Source organism: Lactuca serriola, chromosome 2 (assembly GCF_051521515.1).
Source record: "Lactuca serriola cultivar US96UC23 chromosome 2, Lser_US96UC23_V15, whole genome shotgun sequence".
NCBI lineage: Eukaryota > Viridiplantae > Streptophyta > Magnoliopsida > Asterales > Asteraceae > Lactuca > Lactuca serriola.
The window spans coordinates 69,541,230-69,553,330 of NC_136409.1; the positions used below are offsets into that span (position 1 = coordinate 69,541,230).

Here is a 12,101-nt window from a genome sequence, read left to right on the forward strand (position 1 = left end):
ACCCGGTTTCCTCTCGCATCACACATTTTCTTTCTCCTGACCTTACTTGTTAATCATCTCATCAGATCTCTACTCTAGTGTCACTCTAAGATCAAGAAATTTCAAGCCCTAGTCTCCCTCTGAGACAGAGACAAAAAGAGAAGAAACATGAAGATGCTCGCACGCCTTTTTCTGGTCATCCTTCTACCTAGTTGTTGTTTCTTACATCGGTCCTTCCGATTAGTCTTCTTCTTCATCACCATCTACTGAACGACTCATTGATTTTGGCGATTACGGCTTCGAATTCAGTTCCATCCAATTCTCCAACAGATTTCTCATCTGTTCTCCATAAATCCCCCTTTGCCACCATTACATCTGCAGCCACACTGCGAATGCTGAAGTTAGAGTGATTCCCGATGTTCAGGTGAGATTATTTCCATTTACCTATATAAATCTCGATTGTGCTCTCTTTTCTCCTCTCTTATCCCAACATCGCCATATCAATATTGAATTGAAATCTTCTACAATTTCTTTTAGGGCTTTCTCTGTCTTGTATCTCTCTTAATCCTTTGGAACAGAGCTATCAAAATTCGGGATCTCCAAGTTTCAATCATGAATTTCATACAAAACTTGGAAGCTTTTGAAGATTTAGTCGAGTAATTTCTTGTTAATCCTTCACCCTCCATAGATAGCCAATGTTGTAATTTTAGTCGCATTTCTGCCTGCCTCTTCTTAAAATCTTGATAAAGTGAGTTAAATGGAGAAAAGCATTGTTAGGGTTTTAGACGAATCTTTACAAGGCACCCTGAGATTTTCTAACTTTCATTGAACTGTAAGACCGTTTATAGGGAATCTGATGCACGCTCTCGAGCAAGAAAATAGGTATGATACTAAACTCATGCATTCTTTCTCATTTTACCTTTTATAAATATGTGATGAGAAAATGTTGTATTGTTTAATAGGCTTACACATATGAGTTGGAGAACAAAATCTCATGATTGGAAGAAGAAAATGATAGAATCAGGAGGCAGAAGGTATGTATATCTGTTTCTCATAATCGTTTCTCTCTTTTTCGTGTTATCCAGTCTCTTCCTTACAGGAAATGTCTTAATGGGAATGTTACTTATATGTAGTGTTGTTGTGATAAGATCTGGAACAAATGATGGAAAACCTTCTGGTGTGGTAAAAATTGTGGATTTTGGCGAAGTTATTGAAGATAAGAAGAATAATGTGGTGGAACCCGTAAAAGGTATTGTTGTTGTTATTTATTAACCATGAATAACATTTATTTGATTATATAATTTATTGTTACATTTTCTTTATAGGTAAAAAGAAAAAAACTGTGAAGTAAGATACTTCTTCTGATGACAGTTCTGATAGGCGAGTAAAAAAACGTCGTGGATCAACTGTCAGGGAGAAATTGAGGAAACGAAGGAAGTCCTCACCATCTGATTCAGATTCCGACTCTTATTCTTCGGAGAGTGATTCCGATTCCGATTCGGAGTCCGAATCAGAAGCTGATTCTGATTCTTCAAGTTCATCTGCTGGTGGTAACAGGAGGAAGAAGAGATCAACAAAGAAAGAAGTCAAACAGCGTAAGAACAAACGGAAAGAAAAGAGACGGTTGTCTGGCAAAAGATCAAAAAGAAGGTCCAAATAGTTGCTTTTGATATATATATATATATATATATATATATATATATATATATATATATATATATATATAAAACTTAAATCTCTTTTCATATAATATTGTATTTGTAACTTGTAAAAGTGGACTTACTTTAGGAGCTCTGGGAGTTCAAATGAAACAGAAAGTGGAAGTAGCAGTTCTGATGATGGAAAAGCATATTGACGTGTTGCAAAGGCCAAAAATAGACCTCCAAGTACTTCTGCTATACTTTTTTCCCTTCTTTTTAAGGGCATATTGCAAGAAATTACAACATACTATACTCTTTCTACCAATATAGGCATTGTACTGTATTTTTACCCATAATAACAATATAGCAATGTTGGATTTTAATCTTGATAGCTTGTTTTTAGTAGCAACAAACTTATATTTTCTTTACAGATAGTAGTATTATGTAGTAGATAACTTAAAATGCTTGTATATATATGTAGAAAATGCAACATTGCCATTTTGGGTAAAAATCAAGTACATTGCTATTATGGTAGGTATAACTTATAAGTGTTATTATAAGTAAAAAAGAATAATCAAATACATTGCTATTATTGGTAAGGAGACGTACGTATGTAAGTAGGTTGCTGCTATGGGTAAAAAATAAAGTACAAAGCAAATTTCAGTTTTCCTTACTCAACTGTTAGTGAGATAGATGCTTACAAATCTTGTTATGTAATATGTAGTGAGGAAAAGTTTACCAGATCTGTCACGAAAGGAACCTGAATCAAAGGTGAAAATTAAGGATCAAAATTCAAAGAAAACAACCTTAGAAGAGCAAGAACTTGTTAAAAATGGGGTTGTGAAGGACAAGGAGAAGGAAAAAGAGCTTCAATTACTTACTGCATAACCTACATTCTGAGTTGCATCACCAAGCATTCACCTTAGTACAGAATTCTAATGGTGTGGCGTATATTGGGAGGGATTGCCACCTCTCTCCTCTTTTCAGCCTTTGAATCATGGCTTGTTGCTGAACACAACAAGGTGAGATATAATATTACATTTCTAAATACACCCTTTATATTGTGTATGGTTCTAATGCTCTTGTTTTGATGCATCTATAGAGAGGTTTTGAGCAACAATGGCTATCAATTACATTCTCTAAGGCAATATTTCTTGGGAATGGACTGGTTGCCATTTTAGCTGGTTTATTTGGAAATCTTTTAGTTGGTTCATTGGCCATGGGACCTGTTGCTCCATTTGATGCAGCTTCAATCTTTCTTGCCATTGGAATGGCCATCATCATATCATCATGGACTAAAAATTATGGTGACTCATCAGAAAGCAAAGATCTAATGACCCAATTCAGGGGTGCTGCTGTTGCAATTGCATCAGGTCTCTCTCTCCCCCCTCTCTCTCTCTCATACATATATAGGAGAAGCATGAAGAATCCAAAGTGGCAATCTTGTAATTATGCATACATATCATTCTGCCTTCTAAATTTGGACCTAATAGTTTTTTTTTTTTTGTGTAAAAACAGATGAAAAGATAGCATTATTGGGTGCAATACAATCTTTATTCGAGGGTTCAATGTACACTTTTGTGTTTCTATGGACACCTGCTTTAAGCCCAAATGGTGAAGACATTCCACATGGTTTCATTTTTGCTACTTTCATGTTATCTTCCATGTTAGGAAGCTCTTTAGCTTCTCGGTTATTAGCACACACACTGACATACATTGATATTGTGTTGTGTTGTGTGTGTGTGTGTGTGTATATATATATATATATATATATATATATATATATATATATATATATATAAATGTATAAAATCAAGATTCACTTTCCACTCGGACAAAAATACTCTTCTGGATTGTTCCGAATTATTATGACCATTTTGCCCTCATAGGAATTTTGACATTAACATACATGCGCACATTTTTTTAGTGTAGATTTTGTCGAAGAGAAATGACAACAAAGAAGATAAGTGTCTCTTGTTGTTTGTATATATACACTTTTTCTTCTTGTTTAATAACTTAAAAACTATATAAATGTGAAAATTGAAGGTTCACACACTGTTAAAAGGATTGGAAAAGATAATTGCAAGTGCAGATATTCCAATGTTCGTCTGTGGTGACTTCAATTCAGTTCCAAGAAGGTATGTGTCATTTCTGCTACATTTGTTATGTGTGTTGTGTGGCCAACAAACATCTGTTTTCATTACTTTGGTGTATGTAATTATTGATCCACAGTAAGTCCATGGATTTATTGTGTTTTTGGATTGTCCTATAGGTAGCATCTCAGCTTCTGATTAATTTGGTGTACTATTTTGGCAGGTTGATCTCTAGGGCCTGCTAGAAGGATTGGATATTACAGTTAAGCATCTATCTAAGACTTCACAGCAAGGACTTGATGAATATAATTTAGCAATGTTTTACTTGATTTGGACATGAATAAGACTCAAGCAAAAGCAAGACTCATACTTTGGCATGGCTAGAAGCTTTGGAGGAAACAAAACTCAAGCAAAAGCAAACACACAGAGAGTTGTTAGCACATAGTAAGCTAGATAATGCGATTGTATATAAATTCTACTTCTCTTGAGTTCATTTATTTTATTACAATTACTCAATATTGGAATAATTATTTGTATTTGACATATTAGTGAAATGAATTATCTTTGTTACTTATGGTATTTTATTTTGTATTATGAGATTTTTAATGTATTATTTAATTTGAAAATTAGTAAATCAATAATATAATATTTTTTTTAAAACATTTAGAATTATGATATGAAAAAATGTGTGTCATCTTCATTTATGACATGGCCTTTCTTGACAGGGGCTTTCTTGATACGCATTGCGTGTCATTAACACGCACGTCGTAAGGTTACGACACGCGAATGCGTGTCGTCTTCCTTTATGACGGGGCCTTCCTTGATACGCATTGCGTGTCGTAAACGCGCGTCGTAAATGCGCGTCGTAATTGCGCGTCGTCTCTCTTTATGACAGGGCCTTCCTTGACACGCATTTGTGTGTCGTCTGAGCGTTTTACGACGTGCAATGAGCATCGTAAAAGGCCTTTTTTCTAGTAGTGACAATGTTGATAGACGAATGCTGCTGCTATCCTAATAGAATGAAATAGAAATTCCATCTTTTGGAAGCTTATGCTGACTAGCTAGCAAACCTTTTGTAAACCATATCTGCAGTGGATAGTTGCAATGAATGAGAGCCATCATGCAAGAAAATTCCAATGAAGAACAATCATACAAAAAAATTAAGCAAAAATGAAGCTTGCAAAGTTGGTTGATTAATTGCGACCAGAAGTGGTATAGGTTTAAGTGATAAGTGAGAGAAGTCAAAAGTTTGGACTTTTACTCAACAATATATCTACTTGTTTCTTTAAATTGTTGAACAGCGATCTCTCATACAGTTGGATGGCTGGGGAGAGTTTATAATTGAACAAGAGAAGGAATAAATGTTACACCAACACACTCAAATAACTAATTAACATTTTGATCTATTTAAAGTCAAATGATCTAATTTGACAACATTTGCGTCCCGCGGCGCTCCTCGTTTAACCTTTTCTTCATCCAGCCCCGTGCAAAAACTGAATCTCATTTCTTGAATAGATGACATATTGGTTAACCACATAGGCAGTTCTTGTATTCCGAATCTAAATATGCGTAACCAAGTCAGTGAGGTGAGGTGTTGTATTTCTTCAGGTATTGACTCATAATGATCCCATCCGTACAATTCTAACAAGTGAAGGTGGTTCCTTAACTTCTCGATGCCTTGGAGACTTGGGAAAGAATCGAGATCCTCCGAGAACGGACCAAGTTCCAACTCATTTAAGAATGCAAAACAGTCAAACATTTCATGAGGCAAGGAAGTCAGTTTGCCGCAGTCGGTAATTTCCAATGTCTTCAAAGAATGACACTCGTTGGGGAAATTGGTTATTTCTAAAAGACTAGGACACATGGCAATTTTTAAAGATTTGAGAGATGTGAGGCCTTGTATGCTCTTAATGTACTCCAAACCTTTGCAGATCCATATCGTTAAGGAAACAAGAGGATGGGGATGACATTCATCTATGAAAATAATCATTGGACAATTATTAATGACCAACTTCTCGAGAACAGGCGATATCATCTTTGAGCTGTTGGTTGCTCCATCTATCCACTTTTCCAGTCTTTTCATACTTCTTAGTCGGAGTGATCTCAATGATGGAGACAAAGGCTTAGTTGATCCAGTAACATCGGAACTCCTTAAGCATGTCAGGCTGTCCATTGCCATTAACTCAAGATCCCGAAGATGTGGTAGGTGCTCAAGCGTCGGAAGAGAGAGGCAGTTCCTACAGTTATATAATGTGATTGACAGGAGCTTGTCAAGGGGCGTCCATTTCCCTTGGATATCTATTACCATCTTCGTTACTGATGACGGGTAATTATCACCAGAAAACTTGGTTACTCCTAAAAGACTTGGGCAGTTATCGATACGTAAAGATTCAAGAGATGTAAGGCCTTGTATGCTCTTAATGTACTCCAGACCATAGCAGTTCTGGATCTTTAAGGATATAAGAGGATGGGGATGGCATTCATCTAAAAGAATAATCTTTGGGCAACGAAAAATATCCAAGGTCTGGAGGAGAGGCGATATCATTTTTGAGCTATTGGCTTCTCCATCTATCCACTTTTCTAGTCTTTTCATACCATCTAGTGTGAGCGATCTCAAAGATGGAGACAAAGGCTTCTTTGATCCAGTTACATCTGAACTTCTTAAAGATGTCAAGCTGTCCATATTCCATAAAAGAAGATCCCGAAGATGTGGTAGGTGCTCAAGCGTTGGAAGAGAGAGGCAGCTCCTACAGTTAAATAATTTGATTGACACAAGCTTGTCAAGGGGCATCTCATTCCCGTCAATATTGACTGCCATCTTCATTACCCATTCTGGAAAATTATCACCAGAAAATCTTTTAATTGTCAATATTTTCACAGCTGCAGGAGCTTGCAGGCCTCCCAATACTTCCTTGTCGTTTCTGTTGCCAACTTTATCGTAACAAGTCCAACTGAATTCAATCTCGTATAAATTTTTCTTGCTAGATAAATCTGCCTTGACAGCATCCTCTTTGCTACCTACATTCTCCAGATGTGAAATAAAGATGCTTCCACTAAGGTTATTCAGATGACGCAGCTCTTCAATACCATGTCCATTATTTCTAAGCACGCTGAAGGAATTGGGCATTAATGTTCGAAGAGAAGTCAATCGTCCCACGATATTGTTTGGAATGTTTTTTTCAGATTTACAAAATCTTAGGCTTGTCAAATTTCTCATGGATTCTGGAAACTTTTTGAGACTATAGCAACTTTGCAACTTCAGAGTTTGCAAATGGTATAATTTACCAATAGATTGTGGCAAAACACGGATATCGGTACTTGACAAATCAAGATACCTGAGATGCACCAGCTCTCCAATTGAGTCGTCTATCTTCTCTATCTCATATCCATTGAGCTTTAGGATTCGCATGCACTTTAATGGTTGAAATGAAAATTTCTTCTCAACCTCAGCATTGATGAACAGTGTATGCAAACTTCTAGCCACTGTATCCCTTTCGATGAACATAGAAACCTTGGCTTTGAATTCATCATCCTTGTTCAGTTCTTGGTAAAATGAGATATGTTTTACCTTATGGATACATGCAATATCATCATTAGTCGCATCCACCAGACGTAGGCTTTCATGCTTTGAAAGTGATGATGAAAGATCATGCACCAGATCATGCATGCTACAGCGAGTGATGTGACCGTACTCATCCCTTTCAACATCTTGAAACAACGAATTGCTGACCAAATTTTGAAAAATATCATTCCCCACATCCTCCATCTCCTTGTTTCTTTCCTCGTTTGCTTGAACCAACCCTAAAGCCATCCAAAGTTGGACCAGTTCTTCCCTTTCCATAACCTTATGTTTTTCAAAGATAGAACAATATGCAAAACATTGCTTGACGATAGAATTGGGGAGATTATCAAAGCTCAGTTCCAAACTCTTTTGAACTCTATCCCTTTCTTTTTCTAGATCCCAAACGTTGCTATTATTTATGGACAGCCACTTTTCTTTATCATCATTGTAATTTGCAAGCATGCCACCCGTTACATTTAATAGCAATGGTAAACCACCACATTTTTTTACAATCTCACGGCCTATCTCCTCCAGTTCTGGAGACGGTGATGTGCCTGCCACAAACGCTCTTTCTCTAAAGATGTCCCAACAATGATCATCAGAAAGACCTTTTAAATGACATGAATCAGCCTTCATTCCAATCGTTCCGATTTCAAGTTTCCGTGTAGTGACAAGAATGCCACTTCCATTTTGTGAGTTTACATTTATCATACAACTTCTAAACTCTTCCCAATATGGCCTCTCTTCAACCCAAACATCATCCAAGACGAGAAAATATTTTTTTGATCCCAACTTCTCTTCAAGACTTTTAATTAAATTGACCTTAGAGTCTGACTCAGGTTTCTTTCCAGCAACAGATTCATAGATCTTTGTAAGAAGAGTGATGATGTCAACCTTAACTGACACGAATATCCATGCTCTCACATCAAAATGTTGCTCAATTCTTTTATCATTGTAGACCAACTTAGCCAAAGCTGTCTTCCCAATACCCCCCATTCCCACAATGGGAACAATTGTAAGTTTTTCTTCAATTCTTGGTTGGGTTAAAAGCTGTATGATACGTAGCACATCATCATCTCTTCCAACAACTTTGAATTCCTCTGGATGTGGAATAGTCTCCCGATAGAGGCGATCCGGAACAGGGTCAACAGGTTGCACATTTTGAAGTCCTAAACCGTTTGCTTGTGTATAGATCTCAAGCAACGTTTTATTGATCGTCTCGATTTTATGACCTATTTCCCAGCGAAATGAAAGTTTTTTTAGGCTTGGAAGAGATGGCACCATTCTTGCCATCTGATCTCGTTTCTTTATCTGACGCCTCAACATTTCGTAATGAACCTCGTCCAACACATCATCAGCTTCCCCCACAACATCTTTTAGCTGCTTCAGCCACACCATCACAGCCTCTGTTCCCTTTTGTCTCTCTGCATCCCTCAGCTTGGCACGAATCAGGTCCAATGTTTTGTGGAGGTTGGTCAGCTTTTCCTCGTAACCCCAAGCAATGGCAAGTTCGCCGGCAGCTATAGACAACACCTTTTTCAGTATCCCCTCAGCAGCAATAGTGACTAAACCTTCGGCCATTTTCACTGTTGAGAACTGAGAAGAGAGGAAGAGTGGATGGATGAATGGTGGAAGAAAAAAGAGAAAGTGATAAATTAAGTCTATGAGATGGTGGAACAGAAAGAGAATCATTATAATTTGTCGACATGTATAGTGGAAAATGGTATCCATTCCAAAAGGTGTCCAATGATCGAGTCATATCAGCGTTCTATTATAATCTCTTAATTTCTTTCCTACTTTTTCATTATTACGTATAGAACATATAAATATATCACTATAATTTCTCTTTAATATTTAATATATATAATATTTTATGTAAATTAGAATTCATCTTTGTGACCGCTTTGTTTCTATTTACCTTTTGATATACTTCTATTGTACTACAATACGTATCCAATTTTTCGGTTTTAATCCCTACATTTCTTTATATGGGCTGGAATAGATTTTTCTTACGCCACTTATCTAAAAAATAGAATTTTTTTTAACATTTGTATCAATGAAAGTACATTATTCAACCCTACATTCGCATGAAGTGTTAATAGAGAAGTATCTGATGTATCAGTAGCAAACAATATTAAAAAAATGCGTAGTGCTGTCATATATTTGTAGCTGCTGGTTCTATTTTATCAAGAAGATAATGGCTTCCATGATCTCTGATCAATTGCTTAAACTTACGTCTTCTTGAAACCTCTGTTCAGTAAAGTGATGTCTTTTAAATTTAAGTGGCTCAACCATCTCAGAACTCTCATTGTTTTTGTTAGTTTGTATAGATCACATGATGTTTTTACTATGAATAAAGGTACTCATAGAAATTGTTATAATTTGTTATATTGCAGAAGGCTGGAGTTGTAAGGGAAGAGCTAGCCAAGATTAAATAAAAAAAGGAAACCACAGCCTAATATCATTTGGCCTGATTTGGCTGAGATGGGACCATGTATGGAGAATAGACTTGAGCAACATACTTTCATTTATTTATTTACAGCACCATACTTTAAAATTTCCCAAATTACTAAATTAATTCTCAATCATGTGTTTAATGAACACGTTTGAAAAAAACAGGTGCATTTACAGCCACAGCTAAAAAGAGACTCTCAGTAACAATAGCACACGCTTGGAGCTGTCCTTTTTTCCACTCCTTGAACCCCTGCTGCTTCGGTACTGCCTCTTTCATTGTGTTTACTTAATTTATCTATAAATTTATAACTAATTTATTATGTTATCATGTTTTTGTATATAATAATTATAATTAAATAAGCCATCAAAAGGAGCATTATATATTTGTGGTCCCTAATCAGTTATTACTAGTTATTAACATTTGGATAATGTCTCATATAATCCACGTTTGAAAAGTTGTATTATATTTTCAGAATCTCATTTAAATAAGTTTATTATCACATCTGGTTGATGTGTTAGAAAATTACAACTGATTTGGTATGCATGAAATCACTATGTTTGTTAGGTTTCTTATTTAATATGATAAGACTTGCACGTTGCATGTGGTTTTGAAACACGTTTTAAGTACGGAAAATAATGGTGGAAGAAAAATGAGAAAGTGATAAATAAAGTGTATGAGATGGTGGAACAAAAAGAGACTCAATGAATGAAAAGAAGCCACAAGGATATTAATTTGTCGGCATTCATAGTGGAAAATGCTTTCCAATCCAAAAGGTGTCCAATAATTGAGTTATATCAGCATTCTATGATTATCTCGTGCAAATTTATTTTCTACCTTTTCATTATTACTTATAGAACATGTTAGTATATCATTATAATTTCTCTTTTAATAGTTAATATATAATGTTTTATGTAATTGAGAATTTACCTTTGTGATTGGTTTATTTATATTTGCCTTCTGATATACTTTTTTTGTAATATAATATGTATCCAATTTTCAGTTTTAATGCCTACATTTCTTTACATAGTCTGAAAATAGATTTTTCTTAGGCCATTTATCTAAAAAACTGGAGATTTTTTTAACAAATGTGTCAATGAAAGTACATTGCTATTTTTTACATTCAACTCTGCTTTGTCCTAATGGTGAAGTATCTGATGTCTCAGTAGCAAACAATATTAAAAAGATGCTAGTGCTATCATATTTGCAGCTTCTGGTTCGATTTTATCAAGAAAATAAGTGGCTTCCATGATCTCTCAATTGCTCAAACTTACCTCTTCTTGAAACCTCTGTTCTGTAAAGCCATGACTTTTTGGATTCAAGTAGCTCAATAATCTCACAATTCTATACTATGTTAGAATTCAAGACCTTGTGGATTGCTTTTTGCTCTTTTGGTTTTATCTGAGTAACATCTCTCCATTATTTGGTGCTGTTTCCTTTTCCTTGTACCTGATTTTTTTTTTTTTTACTGTTGTTGAACCTGTACTTACTAGGAGCTGCTTTACAGTTCATTTATAACTTCATGTATTTTTCTGAAATCATCTTATTTGTTATGTGTTGTGATTTTCTGAATGAATTTGTTTCCTATGAGTGTTTTGGACATCGACTGTTCCAGTTATCTTACAGTCTATTATCATTTTTTTGTTCTTCTATTCTGTAACCAGATCCAGTTAACTTTGTGCTCCAGTTAACTTCATGATGAAATGAAACAAAATAGTTTTGAAGGTGAAAAAGGTTCAATTGATTTTCCAAGTTAAAAGAAAGAACCTTCTTAGAACCATACACAATGGTTGTTTTGCATTTTGGCTGGTTCAACGTACTCTTAGCATCCTACTTTCATTTATTTCCATAATTACACCACTAAATTTCCATTTTTTCAATATTAAGTCTCATACTCTGAAAACTTCACACAGTTATAGCATTGTACTTTCCATTTTTTTCTTGTTAAAAAATAATCTTTGAAAAATCTATACAACTATAGAAGTAAAATTGCGTTGTGTTTGGATGATATTGCTATAATTGGGTATTTGTTTTCCAAAACACAATGTTGTAGTAAGAAGAAATGAAAAATAGGATGCCATAATAATCAAATCAACAAAAGTACAATGCTATTTCATTCATTTAACATTGTTCTTGTAATAAGAAAAAAGGAAAGTAGCTCAATGAATCTAACCCAAATATTTAGACAATCAAAGAACTGATAAAAAAAATATATATTAAAAAAAAAACTCAAAGAATTGAGCGGAGAACTGATAAAAAAAATATATATTAAAAAAAAAACACTCAAAGAACAAATTACAGTTATATTTTGCTCCCCTGAGAGTTAGAATGCAACTCAAATAATGTGCTAAATCATGCATGAATCAGATTATTAG

The 12,101-nt window shown here is 35.0% G+C and overlaps 2 protein-coding genes across 2 annotated transcripts; one reads left to right on the forward strand and one right to left on the reverse strand.

Annotated features, from left to right (window-relative positions):
• The first annotated feature begins 2,557 nt into the window (after positions 1–2,557).
• On the forward strand, positions 2,558–3,895 carry LOC145089310 (uncharacterized). Its single transcript, XM_079027763.1, has 5 exons — positions 2,558–2,641; positions 2,722–2,992; positions 3,138–3,355; positions 3,666–3,757; positions 3,892–3,895. The coding sequence occupies exons 1-5, from the start codon at positions 2,558–2,560 to the stop codon at positions 3,893–3,895; spliced, it is 669 nt and encodes a 222-aa protein (XP_078883889.1).
• Positions 3,896–4,809: 914 nt separating this feature from the next.
• Positions 4,810–8,918, reverse strand: LOC145086357 (putative disease resistance protein RGA3). Its single transcript, XM_079024108.1, has one exon. It carries the CDS (start codon positions 8,853–8,855, stop codon positions 5,103–5,105), a length of 3,753 nt encoding a protein of 1,250 aa, XP_078880234.1. The 5' UTR covers positions 8,856–8,918; the 3' UTR covers positions 4,810–5,102.
• Between the last annotated feature and the right edge of the window lie 3,183 nt (positions 8,919–12,101).

Coding starts and splice junctions, on each gene's coding strand:
- LOC145089310 (XM_079027763.1), top strand. CDS start 2,558: ATGGTGTGGCGTATATTGGGAGGGATTGCCACCTCTCTCCTCTTTTCA. Junction 2,642..2,721: donor TTGTTGCTGAACACAACAAG/GTGAGATATAAT, acceptor ATGCATCTATAG/AGAGGTTTTGAGCAACAATG. Junction 3,356..3,665: donor TTGATATTGTGTTGTGTTGT/GTGTGTGTGTGT, acceptor TGAAAATTGAAG/GTTCACACACTGTTAAAAGG.
- LOC145086357 (XM_079024108.1), bottom strand. CDS start 8,855: ATGGCCGAAGGTTTAGTCACTATTGCTGCTGAGGGGATACTGAAAAAG.